The sequence below is a fragment of the Heterodontus francisci genome, chromosome 3 (assembly GCF_036365525.1).
Source record: "Heterodontus francisci isolate sHetFra1 chromosome 3, sHetFra1.hap1, whole genome shotgun sequence".
NCBI lineage: Eukaryota > Metazoa > Chordata > Chondrichthyes > Heterodontiformes > Heterodontidae > Heterodontus > Heterodontus francisci.
In genome coordinates, this window is record NC_090373.1 from 92,987,420 (window position 1) to 93,015,207 (window position 27,788).

Below are 27,788 nucleotides of genomic sequence, written 5' to 3' on the forward strand. Positions count from 1 at the left end.
TGACCAGAACTGCACACAGTACTCAAGTTATGGCCTAACCAATGAGTTATACAGTTCCAGCATAACCTCTCTGTTCTTATATTCTATACCTTGGCTAATAAAGGAACAGATTCCATATGCCTTCTTAACCACCTTATCGACCTGTCCTGCTACCTTCAGGGATCTGTGGACATTTACTCCAAGGTTCCTCACTTCCTCGACACCTCTCAGTATTCTCCCATTAATTTGTATTCCTTTGCCTTGTTTGACCTCTCCAAATGCATCACCTCACACTTCTCTGGGTTGAATTCCATTTGCCACTTTTCTGCCCATCTGACCAGACCATCAATATCTTCCTGCAGCCTACAGCTATCCTCCTCACTACCTACCACACGGCCAATCTTTATTCTCATGCTTTACTCCTATGCCAATCCAAAGTTGCAACCCTGATTGAACTGAATGGAGGTGTTCCAGAAGGAGAGAGATATCAGTAATGTCACTGGAGTGGCTGAGGAAACTGGGCAAGATTTTTTTTTTAATGGTTGGTAGCAAATATTTATAATTGCATTTTTTTCACTTGCACTGTTGAAATAGGAGTTGGAAAGAGGAGGAGAGAGGAGATGGAGTGTTCATGTAATGCTTCAGATTTCATACATGTGTGACATTAACTAATATTCATCATCAGTCTCATACCCACAGACCTATCATTTTAAATCCTTTTCGAACAACACAATGCCAACTTTCAGTAGTCGTTCTGGAAATTCTTAGGCATCAGATTGGCAGGCAAATATTTGTAACTCATGTCCAGTAAAGGCAGTGTTATGGCTAAAAGTCTCCATAAAGGGTTTTCTTTGTCTCTAACATGGCCTAAATACATTTATAAACTATATTCGTTTCTTGAAAGTCTATTAATGCTTTAAGACAGAAATGAATCACTTCAACCATTAGTGCTGTGCTGATTTGAATATTTATTTGGTAAATAGCAAACAAAGGTTTTGCTCACCATTGATTAAGTCTTTATCGCCTGAATGGTTAGTGGGCAAGATTTTTCTGGAACTCAGGAATTTTTAAGATTACTCTGTGTATCTTCATGCTTGCAAAACACAAAATAAATGTCTGGAAATCTATCTTTTTTGTTTTGATTGCCTTGTTTTGTGTACTTTTGTTTAAATGGCTTAACTTCCCCAACCAAATTGTGAAACAAATAATACTGACAAATTAATACTCAATGGTCAAATACAGAACACTACTTCATGTCAATTAGATTCCTATAATGTAACTTTATCCATTACAGGTACATTATTTATCCTCACTACTATTTTAAAATGTTTTAGATCTTACTTTGCTTGACAAATATCCAGATTACTTCACCAACCTGTACTTTATTATACATCTCTTCATATATCCTCCAGACAGTGGTCCCACGGAGGGGCTCGAGATATATTTCATGCAAACACAGAAACTCACAATCAATAAGAGGCAGCTTGACCTGTATGTGTTCACCATGTTGCAAGATTACACAGTTATGGCAATGTTTCTAATTATGGTTGTGTTCTCCATTCATAAACCAGACACTCCCTAGCTTGGTTTGTTTTTTTGCAAAATAAAGACACGTCACTTTCAAAACTTTACAGAGCTTTTGTACTTTGATGCATAAAAGAAGAAAACATGTTGGATCAAACAGCAGTATTTTCCAGAAAATGATAAGATTGAAGAGGAAAGCAACATGTACAGATAAGTTTTCAACCCTCACCAGTTTAATATTGAAAACATTGGGAAGAAAAGCTCGGGGATATATCGGTTTTGATAAGCCTCAGAATTCTTTCTCTAATAGGAGTTTAAACCAAATACCAATCTGAAAGTTGTATAACTACAGTGTAAAAAGGGATAAATGATGTTGGTAATTATAGTTATGTTAACCAAGAATCTAAGATAAGTAAAAAGTGCACGTTATCCTCTACAGATATTCAGAATGCTGTTATATTAAAAATGATGTTGCTTTGTTAGTACTCCATTTATATATTGAAGTTAGCCATATTTCTGGGCAACTATGTGTAAGTTATTATTACCATAGGATTTTTTGTTGTAGTCGAGTATTAGTGACACAGTGAAACTAGCTGGTAAGTGTACCAAGCCCAACACTGACATTATAAAAGGACAGAATTAGCACCAGCTCATGCACAGTACATTTATAATCCTGTTAATTTAACAGCATTAATAGCTGTGTACTTGTGTAGCTATTTTTAAATCCACATTATCAGATTACCTCACTGGCCCTGAACTTAAGAAGCACATGTATTATAAAGGGGTAGGTTTTTTAATTTGCTGCCCAGGTGTAAAACTGGCCTTGTGAATCAGCTGCCTGTTGTATAATCCACCCGATTCTTATTTACACTGGATTTCACTCAGGTGCAAGTATCAACAAGCAATGAGGTTCCTTAACATGAAGGCATCTGACATAACATACTGATAATGCCAAATCGTGCTTTTAGTTAGCAGTCACCATGAAACTTGGCACAATTGTCTCCTCCTACCACATTCAATTTAATTTTCCTTAAAAGAACCTGTCTCAAATTTGGCAACTAACTACAATTAATTTCAAGGCCAACCAGCTACTAGAAGCAACACAAACCACTCATCTCAGATTAAACTGATTTTGACACTAACATTTAAAATTCCACTTCCAACTTCCAGCCGCAACCCCCCCACCCACCCCCACCAACCCAGTAAGAAAGAAAATGCTATTTTACAGCATATGCTAAACTCTTCGGACACATCTTTGGAAACCTAAAGTACTTAACATTTGCTCGTACAAGTTTAATAAAAACTTGTTACCCTGCCAACCAACAGACAACAATAAGAGAGTGAAATATTGGATACAGTCTAAATTACTTCTGTTAAAGTAGCGTATTGCAATTCATTTAGTGCATTCACAGGAGGACAGATTGGTAAAGCATCCAACATCACCATAGGTCCACCGATTTCTCTCTGTTCTCAACTTGCCAGATACTTGCCCCATACATCCTAGATGCAATGAGCAAACCCTACCCTCTATGGAAAGCCCAAACAAGAGGCAAATTGGAATCTTAGGTCTCCTACTCTAGATTGCAAAACTCCATTGTTGTTGTTGCCAGACCAGTTGGTATTAAATCCATGAATATTTGTCATATTAATATGAATTTTGTAAGCACTAACTGTAGAAAGCACACCACAGATACAAACTGTGACAGTGTAAAAAGACATTACGCTAAAATGCATGAAAGCCAAGTTATTTTACTTATCGCTAATACTGTTTTATGTGCAGGTCATCTCACCGATTGTGGCTGCATGCTGGCACTTGGATTTATTTATTTATTTTATTTAATTCGGCCCACCAAATCTGTACCGACCAACAACCACCCATTTATACTAATCCTACATTAATCCCATATACCCTACCACATCCCCACCATTCTCCTACCACCTATCTACACTAGGGGCAATTTACAATGGCCAATTTACCTATCAACCTGCAAGTCTTTGGCTGTGGGAGGAAACCGGAGCACCCGGCAGAAACCCACGTGGTCACAGGGAGAACTTGCAAACTCCGCACAGGCAGTACCCAGAACTGAACCCGGGTCGCTGGAGCTGTGAGACTGCGGTGCTAACCACTGTGCCACTGTGGACCTGTGGTGATGTCAGATGCTTTACCAATCTGTCCTCCTGTGAATGCACTAAATGAATTCCAATACACTACATAATCATGATAATTGCAACTTCTCATCCTTTGACTCTGGTTTTAGGAGAAGACAGTCAAAGAAGAGAACCTTTTAACATTCATGCGCTATCTTCAAATGTGGAGGATACCTTAGATACCTTGGGGAAAGAGATCATAGAGCAGGGGTGGAAATGTGAAATTGGAGGACTGGCCCCAGCTCAGACTTCATGCTAACCAGTTTTGCCTGCTCATCCTTGTCAAACTATTCTCTTATTCACTCAGTAGCAACAAACCACATACTGAAAGGGAGTAATTTTGAGTTTGGGTGCGAGTGTATAAAAGGCAATGTCGATTCAGTAGTCAAGTTAAAAATTACCCTCTAACAATCTACAATATCACCTCTTTTATTGGAAGCTACATGTGCAGGTTTCTCTTAAGGATATCATTGTTTGTAATATATCCTCTCATCTTTCTCCAGTTATGCTAGAAGATGGAGGGAGGGAAGGGAGATGCTATCAAGGATGGTGGGAGCAAGAGGCCATTGGGCCTGGTGAAGGGGAGAGGCTTGGGAAGCTAGCAACTGCAGCGGGGCGGGGGAAGAGAGGCCATGATCAGCAGAATGAGGCTGAAGGTTTCTTTGAAAGACTGGGGAGAGCAGTCCCTCCCCTCATGGCCTGCAAGAGTGTTGAAAGAGGGTATCAACGGATGGAGCCCGCAGCTCCTGCCTACCTATCACTCAGCTCCCCTTCACTGTCTGGTTTCTCGATCCCACAATAACCTGCACAGCAGGAATGAATTTTAAATTGGGCTCCCAATTGCACTGTGACAGCCCAATTTAAATATGTTAATGAAGTATCTCACCTCTCCAATGTGGAACACTTGGATACTACGATAGCTGCCGCTGTAAAAATGGCAATGGATGTGAGCAGCATGTTGGGGACGTGCTTCCCATATTTAAGTCTTTAACCACCTCCCCCAGCCATCATAGGAGGATTAACATTGAGGGCATTACTTTTGTCATGCTGATCACTGATCATGTCCTACAAAAGTAGTATAGCTGGAATGGGCAGGTACGATGGTGCTGTTTGTCAGAATGACCATCTTACCAGCCCCCTTCTGATGTTGGCATGTGGCACAAGCATGCAGAAACAGCTTGCTCATGTAGTTACAAGAGTTGGAGCTTTGAGCTGCTTTACCTAAGGTTGACTTGCCAGGAGGTGAGGGCCATCTCAATCTCACGAGGCTCTTATACACAAACTAAGCAGCCAGTGATCTCAACGACTCCTACCACTCAGAATACATATCTAATTGCACTGATGTGTACACAGAAAGTTTTCTTGCAAAGGTTTACAAGCACATTCCATCAGGAATGGGAGATTTGAGAGTTGGGAAAGTTTCAGGCACCCCAGTTGAAGTCATATATGTACAGGGAATGAGGGAGATATAGAGGAAACTATAAATACAGTGCGTACATTTAATTAGTATTTCACTTACATTTAAAGTTAGCAAATTGACAGGCCTCAGAGAAAAATGCCAGTGGAAAGTTGGGCAGAGACCAGCAGGACAATTCTGCACCCAATTTCTAGTTAGTTTTTGACCAATTTGAATTAATTTTTTGGGCAACATTGAATTGGAAATTTAAACTAGCAGATTGAAATAGGAGACAAAGTTATATTCAGATACAGTCTCAGAACACTGATAGATTCTCAAATACCCTGACCATAAGATGGGCTCACTTAGGAACACAAATACAAAAGAAAAATACTGCAGATGCTGGAAATCCAAAATAAAAACAGAAAGTGCTGGAAATACTCAGCAGGTTAGGCAGCATCTGCGGAGAGAAAAACTAAGTTAACATTTCAGGTCGAATTTGTGAAACTCATCTGAGGAGCAGCATGATTTTGATCTTGCAAAGGTCATTACTGTACAGATAATCCCAACATTACTCTTGATAATCAATTGCATTATTTTAAAAAGAATAAATAATTAAGAGGTAGTTGTTCTTGTCTGTTTTGTCCCCCCCCCTTTTGAACTTGATTACCACACTAGCCTGTTTTCAATCTACTGGTAGCACGTGAGTACCTAATAATCCTCTACGCCACACAAATTTTGATCTACTTTATCTAGAACTACCATGTCATTTGTGTTTACATCATTAATTTTGCACAGGTTATCTCTCTTTGGTGAGGCAGGTTGCTTATGTTTTTCTTTGTGAATTACTTTGGAACAGTCACAAAAATGTTCCTGGAGAGCATGCGTCAATTGCACAAGCTGCCCATAAATCTACACAAATTGTAGGCCACTTACAAGGACAGCTATTAAGGGAAATGCAAAGAAATATCTTACTGGTGCAACAGAGTATGCCTGTCACCATACTGAATGGAGCGAACCTTAAATAAACATTTGGCTTATTCGGAGGAGAACTTGATGCATACACTGGGTATAAAGGCCAAAAAACACTCAATTACCAAGCACCTCATTTTGATAACGACAAAAACTCAAAATCATACATTATGGAGGGAAGCAAGGGTAGCTGCATGCATTGGCTCTATACAAAGACATTATTAGCCTTCTGAAAAAAATCTTTATTTTCTAATAGAAGGCTTAACCACACAAGAAAACAGTCACACTGCAAATTTATACTTAATTCTGCACAAAATTTGTAACAGCCAAGACATATTGAAAGCCAGATTAAAAAGTATCTTTAGGCCCATTTAACCCTACACAAAATAATTTGAGAGAAAAAAAACAGGGAAATGTGAAGTATTTCCTTGCTCCTTTCCTCTTTCTTCATTTGGAACAAGTGCACCTAAAGTCTTCCACTTCAAAGAGATAGAGGAAACAATTAACTCCACATTAGGGGCTAAAATTTGGATAAGGCCTGTTAGTGGGCATGGGGATCACAATTTGCAATTGCCCAAAGCCCAATGGAAGTGATGCAGGTTGTATGCAAACTTTGTGCTGCTGTTCATCTCCATGATTGTGGTGTGCAGCCCAGTGCTAAACACACTGCTGTGTGACTCCATGCTTAAAGTTGAGAGAGGCTAGCATCACTTAAAGCTAGTTTCAGCATTTCTTGTTTTTATATCACTTATAGCTCGTCTGAATTTCTTAAACTTCTTAAAGGGGAGGAGCATTCTGGCTGCAACAGATGCTAGAAGTATCTGGGAAAGACATTCTAAGAAGAACTCAGAGCAATGGAGCAGCAGGCCAGAGAAAAGATTTCTAGGTTCTCAGATGCAGCACTGGAGATGTTAGCGATGGAGGTGGAAAGGAGCAGAGAGCCCAACTTCCTGCAGGGAGATAGGATGCCCTCCAGAAAAGCACTCAGAAGGGATGGAGTAGATAGCCAAAGAATCAATGCCAGAAATCTAGCCCCGAGGATATAGTGCCGGAGAAAGTTCAATGACCTCATGAGTGGGCAAGGTCAGTGAATGCATCTTCAAATGCCATCTCCTACCAACTGCACCACCAATCTCACACACTGCTCAATGCACCATAGCCCCATCACTCACCCAGCAGCCATCTCCAGCATTCAAGACTCATACCGAACATTCATGTGCTCCACCTCACCCTCACACACTTACCACTGCTGCAAGCCTCACACCCAAATCGTGCAGCTTCCACATACTTCAAGCTATTCAGCTATGACAGAATCATCATCCAAACACATTGCAAACACTCACTGACACTCTTTCCTCTCTCTTGCAGGACAATGTGACACATAATAGGAGGCAGCAGCAAAGACCATGGGGGACAGGTAAGGCTGCATGTCCTTGCCTCCTTGGAGGAGACCGTGTTCAGCATTATTAGGATGGTCATCACTGAGACCGGGGTAACCGGTGTCGCTGAAGCCATCCAGGATGATTGTATGTTCCTGCCTTACACACTTTCTCAAATCCCAATTCACCCTTATCCTGCAATCTGGTATGAAATACAAGTTGCAGATAGTGTGCATCTCTTGTTTTGCACCCACTCCCACCTTGTGCATTTATGCTTTCAGATACCAAAAACTACTACCTGGCCAGCCAGTGGTGATTGAGGAAGAGCACACCTCTGAGGAAGAAGCACCGCCACTTGATCTGAGACTCGCAGCCAGCAGCTCAGATACTGGTACTGCGTGCATCTTAGAGGGTACTATAGAGACAGGATCTGCATGAGGTGAGACACCAGGCACAAGTAAGCTGCAGCAAGGCCAGGGGAACTAGAGGCCTGCTACCCGACCTGAACCCGACGGGACCTGATAACATGTTGGGTTCAGGTCGGGTCGGGCCCATCTTCCGGGGCCAGCTTTCGGGCTCAGGTCGGGCCGGGACGAATCCAGGTCAAGTCGGGTCGGGCCGGACACACACGGTCAGTGCTCTGCTGGTAAGTATTAAAAATAAAAAAAACTTACCTGAGCTGGGAGTCCGCGATGAAACTGAGTCTGCGCAATGAGCGAGTGACGTCACTATGACATCATCGCGCATGCGCTGCGGCTTCTTGCAAGTTTGGTGTCAGGAAGGTAAGTAAAGGGATGGTCGGGTCGGGTTGAGTAGTGGCGGGTTTGGGTCGGGTCAGGCTCGGGGCAAAATTGAAGGGACTCAGGTCGGGTTGGGCTCAGGTCCACTGTGGTTTAGTCAGGTTTGGGTCAAGTTCTTTTTCCCGACCTAAAGCAGGCCTCTAAGGGGAATGTATGCCAGCTCCCCAGAGGGCAAGGTCACAGTTGAGTTCAGCTGCAGAGGACTCGGGCGAGGGCTTCGATGGGGCAGCATTAAGGAAAAGGTTGATGGGCATGTATACCAAAATGCTTGATGCATTGGCAAGCCTGCCAGAGCCTCTCGTCACTGTCGCGGAGCATGGAGGAATCCAGCTCCAACTAGGCACAGGGTTTTGTTCAGAGCTTGGAGCTTATCCTTTCCAGCGTGGAAATGATGGCCAACTCCAGGAGAACGCTTGCAGACCCAGTAGTGATGCAGTCTGAAGGCTGATGTCTCAGATTGAATTGCAGCACAGGCAAAAGCCACCCAACAGCTTGAGCGCTGCAGTGGAAGCTCAGACTGAGGTAATGAGACCTATGCTAGTTGCCATGCAACCTAACTTGGTGTCATGCAGGCCTAGACTGCTGCCATCATGGTGGCAGACACCAGTGCTCAAAGGAGTTTGCAGGGTTTCAGAGCAGTCCAGTGATCTAGTCACCAACAGATTATTAGAATTGCAGAGGTGTCTCCCCAGGAGAGTGGCAGTGGCTCTGTGGTGCTTGAACCTGTTGTCCTCTTTCAGGATGACAGCATTTGTCCTCCACCACTGCTACTGTGCCAGTGCCTGTCAGTCAACCAGCCGAGACTGCTGCCGCCCATGCTGAGGGGGTCCTATCTGACGCCAGGCCTTGAAGGCCCAGAACAGCAAGGGTGTCCTGCAAGGACATCTACAGTCTCCTCTACTGAAAGTCAGCAACGTTTCACCAGCCATACGGCACAGTGGCGCAGTGGTTAGCACCGCAGCCTCACAGCTCCAGCGACCCAAGTTCAATTCTGGGTACTGCCTGTGCGGAGTTTGCAAGTTGTCCCTGTGACCGCGTGGGTTTTCGCCGGGTGCTCCGGTTTCCTCCCACAGCCAAAGACTTGCAGGTTGATAGGTAAATTGGCCATTATAAATTGCCCCTAGTACAGGTAGGTGGTAGGGGAATTGAGAGAAGGTGGGGATGTGGTAGGAATATGGGATTAATGTAGGATTAGTATAAATGGGTGGTTGTTGGTCGGCACAGACTTGGTGGGCCGAAGGGCCTGTTTCAATGCTGTACCTCTAAATGAAATAAAATAAATAAAAATAAAAAACTACTGGGGTAGCACTGCATAGGAGCACAAGGGCAGGCAAAGGTACCAACAAGACAGGCATTAAGGAAAAGCACAAGGGTCAATAGTTGAGCAGCGGTAGTATTATTGGATGTTTTACTGGATAAAGTTGACAGGGATGGTTGCTTTGTGGCATCTTTTATTTCAGAATTGTGGCCAAGAGGACGCTATAATGGTCTCTAGCAGAGGAATGGATAGGTGGGGAAACGTGAGCAACAATAAGTTGGGGATTTTTTTTCAGAGGAACCGGAATCTAATGAGATGCTCACGGGCAGCCTGTCTGGAGTAATAATGTCCCAGATGCCTCCTCCCTCCTTACCCCTCCTGAGGTGATTGGTGAAGCTCTGGTGGCCTGGGCTGAGCTCTCTCAATCGCCAGGTTGTGGAGGACACAGTAAATCACCACGAATTGTGGGACACGCTCCAACAAGTACTGGAAAGTTCCCTCCACCATCCCACCACCTGAGAGGTCCAGGAGGCCGAAATGTTATTTCAGGATGTCAAAGGTCGCTCCAAGACATTCCAAGTTGCTGCTTGGCTCTCACTGTAGCAATGCTGGCTACGTGTGATCAGGTAGCGGTGGTCGGTCATGAGCCACGTGTAGTGCGGATAACCTTTGTCGCTGAGCATCCACCCTGTGGATTGATGTGGTAGCTTGAAGATGGCTGGATCGACTAGCACAGGATAAAAGCATTCTGTTTACTGCTAGGGTAGCAGAAGTCACCCACATGATGATCTGGGCATGCTCGTACACTAAGTGCACGTTCAAGGAGTGGAACCCTTTGTGGTTCCAGTACATCTCCCCATTAAAATGTGGCACCTAAAAAGTCACGTGGTTGCAGTCAAAGGCTCTGTGCACCACTGGGAATCTTGTTATCCCGGCAAAGCCATGTGCTCACTCCTCTGTCTTCTCTCACTAAGCAGAGAAGCAGATGAAGTCCCCCCTCCTGGCATACAGAGCCTCAGTGACCTCCCGGATGCTACGATGGACGGTGAACTGAGAGATGTAGGCAATGTCCCTGGCTCCAGCCAGAAACAATCCAGTGGTGTAGAAATTGAGGGCCACAGTGACCTTGACAGCCACTGGCAGCGGGTTCCTCTCCCTGCTCTGTGGCTACAGGTCCAGTTCGAGGAGGTGGCACAGTTCAGTGGCTACCACCTTGATGAAGCATAGCCAGTTCTCTTGGCTAAGGTGGAGGTAGAAGTGCTCTCTGAAGACCCTAGGTGGGGAAGCTTCCTGCTGAGAGCCCTCTTCCTCTTTCTTCTGTGAACAGCTTCTCCTCTCTGTTGCCTCTGCTCCATCTTTCTGTCATGCTCCAGTCCAAGAGGAACTGCCACTACAGACTCCATGACTGGAAGCAAGTGTTATGCTTAGAGGCCTCTCAAATCCACACCAGATTTCCAAAGGTCCAGTACCACTCCCTTCTAACTGAAAGATCTTTTGCCAATTCCTCTAACACAGTACGTCCACTAAATATGTAGTAGCAAAAGCAAGTAAAAAGCACCTCACCTGAAAATTGAATGGTGATCCTTCAAATGGCGTTGGTGGGGAGGTCCCTAATGCAGCTGAATTTGAGAGGCATTGAGGAGTGGGTGAAGTCCAAGATAGGAGGTGACGTGCCAAATCAGTGTTAGACGCTAACCGATGTCACAATCTGTCCACTCTGCATACCTGCGCTATCTCCCTTCAAAACATGGTGATCGGTGCGGGCTGTGCCAGAGGCTACCGGGAGCAGACTTACCATTTTTTCATCTTGCAGCTCCCATAATGCCGAAACTATAGGATCATAGAATGGTTACAGCACAGGAGGCCGCCATTCGGCCCATCGTGTCTGTGCCTGCTCTCTGCAAGAGAAACGTAGCTACCCCCACTCCCCCACCCTTTCTCCATAGCCCTGCAACTTTCTTCCTTTCAGGTGCTTATCCAATTCTCTTTTGAAAGCCCAAATTGAATCTGCTTCCACCATCCTTTCAGGCAGTACATCACAGCTCAACCACTCGTTGTGTAAACAAGCCTTTGCTCATGCCACCTTTGATTTTTTGCAAATCACCTTAAATCTGTATCCTCTGGTTCTCAACCCTTCCATCAATGGAAACAATTTCTCCCCATCTACTCTGTCTAGACCTCTCATGATTTTGAACACCTCTCCATTCTCCCTTAAGGAGAATAACCCCAGCTTCTCCAATCTATCCACATAACTAAAGTCCCTCATCCCTAGAACTATTCACATAAATCTTTTCTGCACCTCCTCTATCGCCTTCACACCCTTCCAAGAGTGTGGTGCCCAGAATTGAACATAATACTCTAGTTGAGGTGGAAATTGAAGCCGAACCAGTGTTTTATAAAGGTTCATCATAACCTCCTTGCTTTTGTACTCCATGCCTTTATTTATAAAGCCCGGGATCCCACATGCATCTTTAACCAGCAGGGCTATGGAACTGAATTTTCTGGCTCAGATGTCAGTGTAAGTGAAAAAGGTATTTAAAATTACTTTAATCTTTCTATCCTAATGTAGTTTGCATTAGTGTTAAACAAAATATTTTTCATCAAAGGTTATTGCGGGAAAAAAAAGCTCATGGTGTAGGGGGTAACATATTGACATGGATAGAAGATTGGCTAGATAACAGGAAACAGAGAGTAGGCATAAATGGGTTATTTTCTAGTTGACAAGATGTAACGAGTGGTGTGCCGCAGGAATCAGAGCTGGGGCCTCAACCTTTTACAATTTATATCAATGACTTGGATGAAGGGACCGAAGGTATGGTTGCTAAATTTGCTGATGACACAAAGATAGGTAGGATAGCAAGTTCTGAAGAGGACAGAAGGAGGCTACAAAGGGATATAGATAGGTTAAGTGAGTGGGCAAAGATCTGGCAAATGGAATATTGTCAGGCAAACCCCGCCCCCCCACCTGCCAAGACTGAGGTACACATGATTTTGCCACATGAACATTAAAACTTAAAATTGCAAGTCCCTGGCTGGAAGGACATTTACACAGTACCAGACGGTGTTAAAACAAAGGAACCAGTCCCCACCCTAACACACTGAAGAGACCTGGTCAAACCAGTCAGTCACGTGACTACCTGCTGGCTAACTAAAGGAGTTTTAAACTGGAAAAACAGAATTTGAACTCAGAACGCCGCATGCTCCTGGAACCGAAGCAAGAATTACCTCCTCTCCTGCTCATCTGTCAGGGAACTGAATCTTGTAAAGACACATGAACCTCAAAGAGAGAAAAGTTTCCTACATGAACAAGGTTTAAGCAGAATACTGGGCCCCAATGAAACAGAAGAATTACCTGCAAAAGGATTATACCATGAGTAAAGTACAATAACAAGATAGTGCCTCAAATTGTTCCACTTTATCTTTTCTTCTCTTTTCTGTCCTTATCTGCATGTGTATGTCATGTGTGCATGCTAGCGTGGGCAGGTTGTATACCTGTAGGCGTGAACCTTATTAGAGTTTAAATAAGTTTAATACATTTCACTTTTCTTCTTTAAAACAAAGAAAGCCCGCTTGTGCTCATTTCTTTGCCTTATAATTGGAAAGTTGTGAACAAGAATTCACAAAGGGGAGCTCAAAACACAGTGTGTTTAAAATTAAACCCTGTTACAATAAGACCAGGTAAAGACAGCAAAAGACCCCGAGACACACATTTCTCACCTGGTCGTAACATAATAATGTGAGAAAATGTGAAATTGTCCATTTTGGCAAGAATTTTAAAAAGCACATTATCCAAATGGTGAGATTGCAGAGCTCTGAGATGCAGAGGGATCTGGATATCCTAGTGCATGAATCACAAGAGGTTAGTATGCAGGTACAGCAAGTAATTAGGAAAGCTAACAGAACGTTATCATTTATTGTGAGGGGAATTGAATACAAAAGTTGGGAGGTTATGCTTCAGTTATACATAGCATTGGTGAGACCACATCTGGAGTACCATGTACAGTACTGGTCTCCTTATTTAAGGAAGGATGTAAATGTGTTGGAAGCAGTTTAGAGAAGGTTTACTAGACTAATACCTGGAATGGGTGGGTTGTCTTATGAGGAAAGGTTGGACAGTTTAGGCTTGTATCCGCTGGAGTGTAGAAGAGTAAGACGCGACTTGATTGAAACATATTAGATCCTGAGGTGTCTCAATAGGGTGGATGTGGAAAGGATGTTTCCTCTTGTGGGAGGATCTAGAACGAGGGGTCACTGTCTAAAAATAAGGGGTCGCCCATTTAAGACAGAGATGAGGAGAAATGTTTTTCTCACAGGGTCGTGAGTCTTTGGAACTCTCTTCCTCAAAAAGGAGTAAAAGGAGTCTTTGAATATTTTTAAGGCAGAGGTAGATAGATTCTTGATAAGTAACAGGATGAAAAGGGGAGTAGGCAGAAATGTGGAGTTGAGGTTACAATCAGATCAGCCATAATCGAGTTATAGAGTTATAGAATCATACAGCACAGAAACAGGCCCTTCGGCCTATAGTTGAATGGCGAAGCAGGCTCGAGGGGCCAAGTGGCCTATTCCTGTTGAATGTTCGTATGTCAGATAATTTTTCTCATACATATGGAAATTTTAGCCGAGTATATCTTTGATAACTCAAAAGTAAATTCTTATGTGGAGCTCCATAGCAAGGACGCTATAATTTACAGTAATGATGGCTAAGAAAGTAAATAGCCTGACAATTCAAAACTGGGATCGTGTTCTCATATACTTCTCATTTTGTTTTAAAAAAGATTTAATGATCCTCTTCTTTTCCAGATCATAAATTACAGAATTATAAATGCAATTCCTATCCAGCAAAATCAATCTTAAGCATTTTCCTGTGCTGGAAATCCTTAAAAAACCCAAATATTTAGTTATTCATGAGTTTGCAGATACTGTGTTTTAAATTCAACAGCTATACACCCAAATTCCTAACTAGTAATTACAACCATATTTTTACTTAACGAAATATATCCCTTCCCATTCTACACATGCACATCGGCTGCTTATAATATAAATTATGAGAAAATTTCACCAAAAAGGTTGTATTTCTCAGCTGCAGTGTAATTGAGCATTTTGCAACAAATGCACTATACATTTTTCTGCAGTAACATCTGCTGGTGAAATTAAGAACAGCATGTCGAACAATAAATTAAAATTGATATTTTTTAAGTTACTTAGGGGTTAGTAAGTGTGGTAAATAAATGACACTTATTAGGTTCCACCTGATAGTTTGAAGTTAAATTTTGAATTTCAAAGCTATTACATGGTCAAATGAAGAGCACACATAATGGGCCAAGAGAAAACCCACTGAACCCTGTAAAATTTGCAATGTAATGGATACTCCCTAATTTAGTTATTCTACTGAAAAAGATAAACTACAGGCCATGCAAATATTAGATTAATATATAGGATACTTAACACCTTTAACAGTGATTTAAGACCAACAGACAATCTGTTCAAGGTCACAACAGGTTTGTAACCAGTGGATTGCATATAGTAATTGATCACCTAAGTGCCTACTTATCCTCACCAATCCCATTCTTAACTATTCATTTTTGGCTCCTTTAAAGCAAAAAGGTTCATGCAGCACTGATTAACAAGTGAAAGTCGATTGCACATACCTGCTCTCTGCAGGGAAAAAAACACTTATCTGCTCATTTATGGTAGTTGAGGATTTGTCCTCTATTTTGCTTAAACTGAGATCACAAAAGCAAACAGCTTTCATCCACGTTATTTTTTTCCTTTCTGAACTAAACACCTGGATTATGTCTCCTCTCAATGATCTATTCTGTAATAAAATAGGTTCAGTTCTATCAATCCCTCCCCATATGTAAGTCACAGTTCACTTTATAATTGTAAAACCAGGAGAAATTCATAAATAATGTAAATATTCCAAGTATGGACTTACCAATAAGTTATATAGGGTAAAACAATATATTTTGGCACAACTGAATGCTGTTGAAGTCTACCCCAGTCCTTGATTAATCTCAATTTAGTTGTAGACTTCAAAAAAAACTCGAATAGATCCTCATTAACATGTATAGTTCATCTTTGTTGTACCAATGTTCTTCACCTTATATTTATCCACATTAAATTCCCACTGTCATTTCTTAGCTCATTTGCTTAATTTATTTAAATTCATTTTGAATGCTATCAATTTTCTGAGGTGGCCATCCAGCCAAAATTCTGATGTTATTAGAAAATATAAAATTTCCACCTTCTTCCTTTCAAGCTCAGAACAAACAGGTGTGGAACTCTCTTCGCTGCTCCCTCCAAGCTAAGTTCCATTTATTGTGACTTTCAACATCTATTGCAGATGAATCTTTGAAGACCTAAAAATGTACTTCTGTTGGCCTCAAATTATCTCAATAACATGAAAGAGCAACAAAGTATCAAACTGTCTCAACAAACTCCTTGTAAACCTATCACATCATACAACATTGTTGAAATTTAGCCGCCATGCCTAAAGGGCAAAGTACATCTTCTAATTGCCTCCCACGGGCACTTAGCTCCTCATCTAGCTGACTTTTGACTTAAACATTCCACGTATTTTGGGCTGACCATTTTGGTAGCTGAAGGAAATGAGAAAGAACTCAACTTGGCATCAGTGGTCAGCCTGAGAAGTTCTACTTTCTGTGATCCATAGCCAAGACAAACTGCCAATAAACAATACATCAAGCTGCAAAGAGCTGTGGGATAGAAAACAAACATTAAGCAATAAGATTAATAAGGAAAAGAAAATCATATACGAAGGGGGAAAGAAGCAGGCACACAACTGATTTAAGAAAGTTTCTGACTAAGGTGCAGTACTTATGCAAATAAATAGGTCGCAGATATACTTCAGAAGTAAGGCCCTGTCACAAATAATCTATGACGTCATGGGAGTGAAAAAAACAAAACTGCGGCATTTGACAGCATTTAACACACAAAGAAGTCAAAGGCTGAAATTATGAACACTGGCCAATATCCCAAAAGTAATGCAAGCAACCATTCAGTAACTTGCTACTTAATTAAGGCAACTTGGCACAATATAACTACAAAGGCATAACACACTATAATGTTGCAGCCATCATGCAGTGAATGTCAGGATGTGGTACATGTTATTTCTTTTCAAGAAATGGGAACATTTTATTACGTTAAAAGCACATCCTCAGAAGTGTAAGTGTGTGTGAGAAAGAGAGGCGTGGTAGATGAAACGAAGCGGGGTGGCACGGAAGGATGGCACACAATAGGCTCGATAGAGCATGAGGCAAGAGAGGGAAAGAAAGTGAAAAGGGTGAGAGAAAGGGGAATAAGAAAGAAAGAGAGGCGAGAGAGGGAGAGAGAAAGAGCAGCCATCGAGTTCTAGCAAAAAGTTTCTTAAAACAATATATTTAGATAGTGCTTTTAACGCAATAAAACATCCGAAGGTGCTTTACAGGAGCACTATAAAACATAATATGCCACTGAACCACATAAGGAGATATTTGGTTCATTAAAAGCTTCATCAGAGATAGGTTTTAAGGAGCATTTTAAAGGAGGAAAGCACAGTAGAGAGATGGAGAGGTGTAAGGGGGGTATTCCAGAGCTTAGAGTGAGGCAACTGAAGATGCAGCCACCAATGGTGGAGCAATTAAAATCAGGGATGCTCAAGATGCCAGAATTAGAGCAGTACAGATATCTTGGAGGGTTGTTGGGCTGGAAGAGATTACAGAGACGGGGAGAAGCAAGTCCAAGGACAGTTTTAAAACAAGGATGAGAATTTCAAAATCAAGACGTTGCTTGAGCAGGAGCCAATGTAGGTCAACAAGCACAGGGGTGATAGGGGAATGGGACTTGGTGCGAGTTAAGATACATGCAGCAGAGTTTTGGATGACCTCAAGTTTACGAAGGGTAGTATGTGGGAGACCAGCTAGGAGCCCACAAGAATAGAGAAGTCTAGGGGTAATAAGGGCATGGATGAGGGCTTCAGCAGTAGATGAGCTGAGACAAGGAGGTGGAAATAGGCAGTCTTAGTGATGCCACGAATATGAGGTCAGAAGTTCATCTCAGTGTCAAATGTGACACCAATGTTGTGAAAATACTGCTTTAGTTTCTGACTGTTGCCACGGAGAGGGATGGAATTGGTAGCTAGGGAACAGAGTTTGGAGCGGTGACCGAAAACAATGGCTTCAGTTTTCCCAATATTTAAGTGGAGGAAGTTTCTGCTCATCCAGTACTGGATGTCAGATAAGCAGTCTGATAATTTAGCAACAGCGGAGGAATCGAGAGAGGTGGTGGTGAGGTAGAACTGAGTGTCGTCAACGTACAGGTGAAAACTAATGCCGTACTCTTGGATGATGTCGCCAAGAGGCAACATGTAGATGAGAAGTAGGAGGGGGACAAGGATAGATCCTTTGGGGACACCAGATATAACAATGCAGGAGCAGGAAAAGAAGCCATTGCAAATGATTAGATAGGTAAGAATGGAACCAGGTGAGAGCAGTCCTCCCCAGCTGGACAACAGTGGAGAATCGTTAGAGGAGGATGGTGTGGTCAACCACGTCAAAGGTTATAGATAGTTCGAGAAGGATGAGGAGGGAAAGTTTACCTTTCTCACAATCACACAGGTTGTCATTATTGTCTTTGATAAGAGCTATTTCGGTACTGTAGCAGGGGCGGAACTCTGATTGGAGGGATCCAAACATGGAGTTTCAGGAAAGATGAGAACTGATTTGGGAAGTGACAACACGTTCAAGGAACTCACACCCTCTGCACGACCTGTCATAAATCTAACTTTAATTTTTGTATGCAAATATAACTGGATAAATGATGCAAATTTTCTTTTTAAAAAAAGAGTAAGTGGAAAAGTGCATGTGCGTGACTTCCACTTCTATCTCAAACATTGAATAGATGTTATAATTAATGTTTGCAGGAAAAACATTGTTTAATGGTGGAAGCATGCCACTTGTTGCATAGTGCATCAACTCATTTCATGATTTCCTCTAATATATGAGGAATGTGACAGAACATCACAAATTCAGTTGGATGGTTTAGTTTATAGGTTTATAAATCAGATAATTTGCAAAATATCTCAAAGCCACCATTAATACAAAGTATTAAACAATAGAATCATTTTAGTTTTAGTAGACAATTCTTTGATTGTAGGATCAGACAGAAATAAAACATGATTTAACATAAAATAAAAATCAGAGTAAGCTCCCTTAATAAAGCAAACACCTTGAAGAGCAACAACCTTTGATTTGCTATTTGAAAACCACAAAGGAAGTGCATCTTCTGATGAAAGGTCACATACCTGAAACATTAACTCTGCTTCTCTCTCCACAGATGCTGCCAGACCTGCTGAGTATTTCCAGCACTTTTTGTTTTTATTAAGGAAGTGCATCTGTTAGTTAGTAAAAGTATCCTCTTTTCAGACAGCACTTGGGTTACATTGCGTTTCATCCAAGGTCAGAGGGTGGAATAATGAGTTTTTACAAGTACATTTACTTCTTCAATAACAACTATCTTAATTCACAAAGTCAAAAGGTTATGACGTCAGCTTGTCAGCATGCTTCAGCCCTCCTCCTAACAGTAAAATTCTTGCGCTCTCTTGAGCACATTGGCAGCTATTTAAAAGCATTTGCTTTCTAGTCAGCCACCTTAAGACTGCAAAAAATACTCAAAGCAATGGAAGCATTATTTCAGACATCAATGGTCTGCTCTATCACATTTCAAGTGGCAGTGTGGCTTATACTGTTCGCATCCTGCCCACGTGTGCATGAGTTGCGCATTAGAATCCTCGGCCCTGTTGTCAGTGGATAACCGTCGTCGCCCAGTAATCACATTTTGGTTTGTCACGGTGGCGGGATGGCTCAAAAGCAGACGGCACAGCAGACTGCCACAGAATGAAGGCATCCTGACCGCTGCTAGCATACCAGGAATTGACCTGCATGATTCGTTGCCTATGGTCGCACATCAGCTGGATGTTGAGTGAGTGGAATTGCTTTCGGTTGCAGAATATCTCAGAATTGACACGTGACACTCGCAAAGCGACATGCATAGTCAGTGGCACCCTGCTCCTTGGAGAACCCTACAATCCTCATAAAGCTGCGTGCTCACTCCACCTGCTGCTCTCAACCAAGAGAACATGAAATGTCGGCAACTCGCTTTGAATAGAGAGCCTCATTGACCTCTCTTACGCAAAGTGTTCAGCAAATTGCAGGATGTTGCAAATATCTCCAGCCTGAAGGAAGCCCAAAGCAGAAATGTTCATACCACAGTTATGGGCACAGTCATGTTCACAGTCACTGGCAATATGATGCAATATGATCCTCAACCTGCTGAACTTGCAGTTGTGGCTGCAGAAAGTGGCAGGTTTCACTAAAGTCCTTAGTGAAGTGCAGACATCTCACACGCTGTTGCTCACAGAGGTTGAGGTAGGAGAGTTGCTCCCTGAACACCGAGCAGAAATGGTAACCTGCTAAAAGCCTTTCTCCCCCTCCTCTTCATCCTTCTTCTAGCAGTTCGCCCTGCTCTGCCTAACTTCTGCTCATTCTCCTAGACATGCTGTATTCAGAGGGAATGCCTACTGCTGCACCCATGTCCAGGGGCAACTGGTTTGTGTAGAAGCCTTGAAGTCAAGACCTTGAGCACTTGCCACACCGCTCTCTGTAGACTTTAAAGACTCTAGAAAGCACCAAAAACGAATCCAATTTTATCATCAGCAAATAGAAGTCAACTAGCAACCAACATGAAACTAGTTGTTGATCCCTTTAAATAGCACTGGTTGGGGCTCCTACCGGTTGCTGAATTCATGTTCAGCTATGAGTGATTAATAGACACCATTAGCTGGAATGTTGAGCTCCAAAGTGGCAGCACTGGCATCAAATCAGCGTTACAGCTTAATAATTCATCATCTGCCTACTCCCGGCAGATGCTCATTGCGTGCATGTGCTAATGCCCTCACCAGTATGGTGTCAAGTGTGACTCGCACCAGAAGTGTGAGTGCATGTCACAGATGGTACAGTGGACATCGAAGGTCATTTGTAGCAGCCAAAGAACAGGCATTATGCACGCAAATTTTGTGCCGATTGCATTTACATAACTCTTATTTTATCAAATCAGACAAAAATAATATTGCAGTGCTTAAAATTAAATACAATCCTTTGCCAAATTTTTAAAAAATGTACTCTTGGGATGTGGGCATTGCTGACAACACCAGAATTTAATGGCCATCAGAAGGTGGTGAGCCGTCTTCTTGAACCACTGCAGTCTACGTAGTATGGTGTTACGGTCAAGTGAGGAGGGGTCGAAGGGTTTCCCTCTTTTCCCTCTAACTCTTTCTTAAAGTGATGTACTGGTCAATTCAGTAGGTGTTTGATTACTTACTTGCTGTGATCATAACAAGAACCAATCGGACAGGTTTTCTTGAGTTTAACAAAGAAGGTTAACTTTATTGTTCCTAAACTGAACCAATGAAAGTAATAAACTACTTGCCAACTTTCACTCACACACACACACACACTCAAGGTTTACAAACACACAGATAGGTGAGAGAGTGGGGAAAGGTGAATTGGTTGAGTTAGAGTCCATAGAAAAAAATGGGGTTAACAGTCTGTGGGGTTTGGTGATTCCGCTGGCTTCAAGCTGAATTCGGTGGTCCTGAGGCTTTTAGTTTGAAGAAGTAGATGACTGGTTTGGTGGGTCTCTTGGAGGCAGCGATGAAGATGATTTTCTCCAACGGAGTTTCTGATCGTAGCCAGAGTATGCAAAGGTGCTCCAACAGGCAGGATTTGAAGCTTGCAAGCTGCAATTGGGGCAGGGGGGTGGAGAGAGAGAGCGAGAGCGAGAGAGAGAGAGCGAGAGAGAGAAACCTTCCTCCTTTAAGATACTCCTCAAAACCTGCATCTTTGACCAAGCTTTTTGTCATCTGACCTAATATCTCCTTTTGTGGCTCAATGTTGTACTTTGTGTTATAATGCTTTTGTGAAGCGCCTTGGGACATTTTATTACGTTAAAGGCACTATATAAATATAAGTCGTTGTTGCTGAAAATGGCATCAATCATGGTGGGGAACCTCAGGAAGAGGCCGAGTTGTATCATGCACTCGGCACTCCAATGAACAGTGCAGGGGGACATGCCAGGAGCAGCACCAGGCACACTTCAAAATGAGGTTGTCAGCCTGGTCAAGCTACCACACAGGACTACTTGTATGCCAAACAGCAGAAGCAGCATGCAACAGACAGGGCTAAGCGATCCCACAACCAACGGATCAGAACTAAGCTCTGCAGTCCTGCCACATCGAGTCATGAATGGCAATGGGCAATTAAGCGACTGACAGGAGGAGGAGGCTCCACAAATATCCCCATCCTCACTGATGAAGGAGTCCAGCACATCAGTGCAAAAGACAAGGCTGAAACGTGTGCATCCATCTTCAGCCAGAAGTGCCGAGTGGATGACTCATCTCGGCCTCCTCCTGAGGTTCCCAGCATCACAGATGCCAGTCTTCAGCCAATTCGATTCACTCCACGTGATATCAAGAAACGACTGAAGGCACTGGATACTGCAAAGGCTATGGGTGCTGACAACATTCTGGCAATAGTACTGAAGACTTGTGCTCCAGAACTAGCCGCATGCCTAGCTAAGCTGTTCCAGTACAGTTACAACACTGGCATCTACCCGGCAATGTGGAAAATTGCCCAGGTATGTCCTGTACACAAAAAGCAAGACAAATTTGACCGTCCCATCAGTCTACTCCTGATCATCAGCAAAGTGATGGAAGGGGTCATCGACAGTGCTATTAAGCGGCACTTGCTTAGCATTAAACTGCTCACTGACTCTCAGTTTGGGTTCCGCGAGGGTCACTCAGCTCCTAACCTCATTACAGCTTTGGACCAAACATGGACAAAAGAGCTGAACTGCAGAGTTGAGGTAAGAATGACTGCCCTTGCCATCAAAGCAGCATTTGACCAAGTATGGCATCAAGGAGCCCTAGCAACACTGGAGTCAATGGGAATCAGGGGGAAAACTCTCCACTGGCTGGAGTCATACCTAGCACAAAGGAAGATGGTTGTGGCTGTTGGAGGTCAATCATCTCAGTCCCAGGACATCACTGCAGGAGTTCCTCAGGGTAGTGTCCTAGGCCCAGCCATCAATGACCTTCCCTCCATTATAAGGTCTGAAGTGGGGATGTTCGCTGATGATTGCACAATGTTCAGCACCATTCGCGACTCCTCAGATACTGAAGCAACCCATGTCCACATGTAGCCAGACCTGGATAACATCCAGGCTTGGGCTGATATGTGGCAAGTAACATTCGTGCCACACAAGTGCCAGACAATGACCATCTCAAACAAGAGAGAATCTAACCATCTTCCCTTGACATAGCATTACCGTCGCTGAATCTCCCACTATTAGCATCTTGGGGGTCACCATTGACCAGAAACTGAACTGGACCAGCCACATAAATGCGATGGTTACAAAAGCAGGTCAGAGGCTGGGGATTCTGCAGTGAGTAACTCACCTTCTGTCTCCCCAAAGCCTGCCTGCCATCTACAAGGCACAAGTCAGGAGTGTGATGGAATACTCTCCACTTGCCTGGATGGGTGCAGCTCTACCAACACTCAAGGAGCTCGACACCATCCAGGACAAAACAGCCATCCATCTGCCACCTTCAACATTCACTCCCTCCACCACCGACACACAGTGGCACCAGTGTGTACCATCTACAAGATGCACTGCAGCAACTCACCAAGGCTCCTTCAACAGCACCTTCCAAACCCGCAACCGCTACCACCTAGAGGGACAAGGACAGCAGATGCATGGGAACACTTCCACCTGCAAGTTCCCTTCCAAGCCACACACCATCCTGACTTGGAACTATATCGTCGTTCCTTCACTTTCACGGGGTCAAAATCCTGGAACACCCTTCCTAACAGTACTGTTCATGTCCCTACATCCCAAGGACTGCAGCAGTTAAAGAAGGCAGCTCACCACCACCTTCTCAAGAGCAATTAGGGATAGGCAATAAATGCTGACCTAGCCAGCGACACCCACATCCCCCGAACAAATAAATAAAAAAAAACTTCTGACTTAAGATGGTTGCCAATGCTTCAGCCTTGTCTTTTGCACTTATGTTCTGGACTCCCCCATCATTGAGGATGGAGATGTTTTTGGAGCCTCCTCCTCTGGTTAGTTGTTTAATTGGCTACCACCATTCATGACTGGATGTGGCCAAACTGCAGATCCATTGGTTGTGGGATTCTTAGCTCTGTCTATAGAACGCTGCTTTCACTATTTTGCACGTTGTGGCTTCACCAGTTTGGCACCTCTCTTTTAGGTATGGCTGGTGCTACTCCTGGCATTCTCTTCAAAACACTCATTGAACCAGGGTTGGTCCCCAGGCTTGATGGTAATGGTAGAGTCAGGGTTATGTCGGGCCAAGAGGTTACAGAATGTGGTGGAGTACAATTCTGCTGCTGCTGATGGCCCACAGCACCAGATGGATGCCCAGTTTTGAACTGCTTGATCTGTTCTGAGCGTACTCCATTTAGCACAGTGGTAGTGCCACACTAGAGAGTGTCCTCAGTGTGAAGACAGGACTTTGCCTCCAGAAGGATTATGCAGTAGTCACTTCTACCAATACCACCATAGACAGATGCATCCACGACAGGTAGATTGATGAGGATGAGGTCAACTAGGTGTCTCCCTCTTGTTGGTTCTCTCACAACCTGCCACAGTCCCAGTCTGACAGATATGTCCTTCAAGCCTGTACTACAGAGTTACTCTTGGTGATGGACAATGAAGTCACCCACCCAGAGTACATTCTGTGCACTAGCTACCCTCAGTGCCTCCTACAAGTGGTGTTCAACATGGAGGGAAGAGCACTAATTCATTAGCTGAGGGAGGGTGGTAATCAGCAGGTTTCCATGCCCATGAATCCATGAGACTTCATGGGGTCTGGCGTCAATGTTGATGACTCCTAGGACTGCTCCCTCCTGTCTCTATACCACTGTGTCACCACTTCTCCTGGTGAGACAGGATATACCCAGGAATGGTGATGAAGGACTCTGGGACATTGGCTGTAAGGTATGATTCAGTGAGTATGACTATGTCTGTGGGACAGCTCTCCCAATTTTGACACAAGTCTCCAGATGTTAGTAAGGAGGACTTTGCAGCATCAACTGAGCAGGATGTGTGCCTTTGTCATTTCTGGTGCCTAGTTCGATGCCGGGTGGTCTGTCTGGTTTCATTCTTATTTGACTTTTATGTAGTGGTTTGATACAACTGGCTTACTGGGCCATTTCAGAGGGCAGTTAACGACATTGCTGGAGTCACATGTTGGTCAGACTGGATAAGGATGGCAGATTTCCTCCTCTGAAGTACATTAGAGAACCAGATGAGCTTTTACGACAATCTGGTAGTTTCACGATTATTAATAAGACCAGCATTTTATTCCAGATTTATTAAATCTAAATTCCGCGCAGCTGCCATGGTGGGATTTGAACTCATGCCTCCAGAGCATTAGTCCAGGCTTCTGGATTACTTGTCGAGTAACATTTCCACTATGCTACCATCCCCTTATTTGAATCCATATATTGCTGTGAAATGTAGCTTGTAGCATTGTCCAGTGTATCAAGCCGGGATGACACTTTGGAAAGATGTTGTCAGCGCACCAGCTCAGCTCAGTAGCTCAACTATAAATCTTCACAGAGAATTTTGGCTCAAAATCAAAACATATTTGTTAATCATCTTAATAAAACAAGGAATGGACTTGCATTTATATTGTAAACTTAATATCCCCAGACTGCCCCAAAGCATTTCACAGCCAATAAAATACTTTATGAAGTGCAGTCATTGTTGTTATAGAGGTCAATGATGTCGCCAATTTGCATTTAACAATGTCCAACAAACAGCAATGAGATAAAACCAGCCCAAATGTTGTTGGGATGTTGGCTAAAGTATAACTGTTGGCTCTTCTTCAATTAATGCCAGGGGATCTTTTCACATCTACCTCAACAAGTTGACAAGCTCTTGCTTTAACATTTCATCTGAAAGATGGTACTTCTGACAATGCAGCTCTGCCTCATGACTGCACTGAAGTTTCAACTTAGATTATGTGCTCAAGTCCTGGTGTGGGGTTTGAATTCACAACTTTCTAACTCAGAGGTGAAAGAAATGAGCCAAGCTGATACCAAAAATTCACCACTAAATATTAACTCCCAAATTCAGTGCATGAATGAGAAGCTCTGCTGCACGTCTGAGATCAGTAAGTAGTGTCAGATTTCTGTAGAACACACCAACACATAACACATAACTATAGATACGCATTAAAAAGCATTTTTTTAAACTAACAAAGTACATTGGAGTTTCAAGGTTAAAAATTAATAAATGTTTTTGGAGCTCGTAATAAATGTTCCAAATTATTAATTATATCCCGATTTGGTATCATTGACAAATTTCAACACCATACCTCCAGCTCCTGAATTAGGTATATGATCAACAATTGTGGTCCCAAAACTGGTCCCTGTGGGGCACCACTTTCCGCTCCAATCCTACGTTGTGTTTTCTGTTTTATAGCAGTCTTTCAATCAACATTGCTACCCGGCCCCTGACTCCACATTCCTTGACCTTTGTCATGTGTCTCTTCTGTGGCACCTTATCAAAGGCTTTCTGAAAATCCTTCTATACCACAACCATTGCATTGGCCTCATCTATTTTTTTTGTTTTCTTTTCAAAGAATCAAATGAAGTTGGTGAAACATGACTGCCAACACAAACACTGAGTGTGCCCAAAGGCATGAATATTTAATCCAGAACACAAGGCTCAATATTATGTGTTTTAGTAAATCTTACCATGTTAATCAATTGAGAATGCACAATATCTTCAACCAAAACAGCAGTTTCGGGGACTGGTCGGCGAGCATCCCCAAGAGCGTACCTGCAACGCCAAGAACAGATTTAAAATTCCAAGAACTGCTAGAAATAACTGAATATACGGTTTCTGAAAAAGAATATCCATTAATATGTGCAAAAAAATCAAAAAGATTACGCAGTATATTGCTAAGACCTAACATTAACTTGTTTACATATCTATTAATGGATGTTGCAGTAGCATTGCAGATTGGTGCTCGAATACGTTTGTCTAACTGGAAAAAATATTCAAATTATAAGTTTTGGAGTAGAGCTTTCCAATTAGTATTTTGCCATCACAAGGCCTCCCAACCTCTACCACACAAACGTGGAACAATCAAAACCATGACCTCCTCCATTGCTGACGAGTGTTGGCATTTAGAGTCAGAGTCATTTAGAATTAGAATTAGAATATTACAGCGCAGTACAGGCCCTTCGGCCCTCGATGTTGCGCCGATCATCTGACCTACACTATTCCATTTACATCCATATGTCTATCCAATGACCACTTAAATGCCCTTAAAGTTGGCGAGTCTACTACTGTTGCAGGCAGGGCGTTCCACGCCCCTACTACTCTCTGCGTAAAGAAACTACCTCTGACATCTGTCCTATATCTTTCACCCCTCAACTTAAAGCTATGTCCCCTCGTGTTTGCCAACCTCATCCGAGGAAAAAGACTCTCACTATCCACCCTATCTAACCCTCTGATTATCTTATATGTCTCTATTAAGTCACCTCTCCTCCTCCTTCTCTCTAACGAAAACAACCCCAAGTCCCTCAGCCTTTCCTCGTAAGACCTTCCTTCCATACCAGGCAACATCCTAGTAAATCTCCTCTGCACCCTTTCCAAAGCTTCCACATCCTTCCTATAATGCGGTGACCAGAACTGCACGCAATACTCAAGGTGCGGCCTCACCAGAGTTTTGTACAGCTGCATCATGACCTCGTGGCTCCGAAACTCGATCCCCCTACTAATAAAGGCTAACACACCATATGCCTTCTTAACAGCCCTATTAACCTGGGTAGCAACTTTCAGGGATTTATGTACCTGGATACCAAGATCTCTCTGCTCATCTACACTACCAAGAATCTTCCCATTAGCCCAGTACTCTGCATTGCTGTTTCTCCTTCCAAAGTGAATCACCTCACACTTCTCCGCATTAAACTCCATTTGCCATCTCTCAGCCCAGCTCTGCAGCCTATCTATGTCCCTCTGTACCCTACAACACCCTTCGACACTATCCACAACTCCACCGACCTTAGTGTCATCCGCAAATTTACTAACCCACCCTTCTACACCCTCATCCAGGTCGTTTATAAAAATGACAAACAGCAGTGGCCCCAAAACAGAACCTTGTGGTACACCACTAGTAACTAAACTCCAGGATGAACATTTGCCATCAACCACCACCCTCTGTCTTCTTTCAGCTAGCC

The 27,788-nt window shown here is 43.0% G+C and overlaps 1 protein-coding gene across 11 annotated transcripts in view; it reads right to left on the reverse strand.

Annotated features, from left to right (window-relative positions):
- supt3h (SPT3 homolog, SAGA and STAGA complex component) overlaps positions 1-27,788 on the reverse strand; it is a 662,265-nt gene that overhangs the window by 296,339 nt on the left and 338,138 nt on the right. For all 11 annotated transcript variants that reach the window (XM_068024500.1, XM_068024453.1, XM_068024471.1 and 8 more), the window contains one exon: positions 26,298-26,382. In XM_068024500.1, the coding sequence (XP_067880601.1) occupies positions 26,298-26,382 (85 nt within the window). The remainder of the gene's footprint in view (positions 1-26,297; positions 26,383-27,788) is intronic.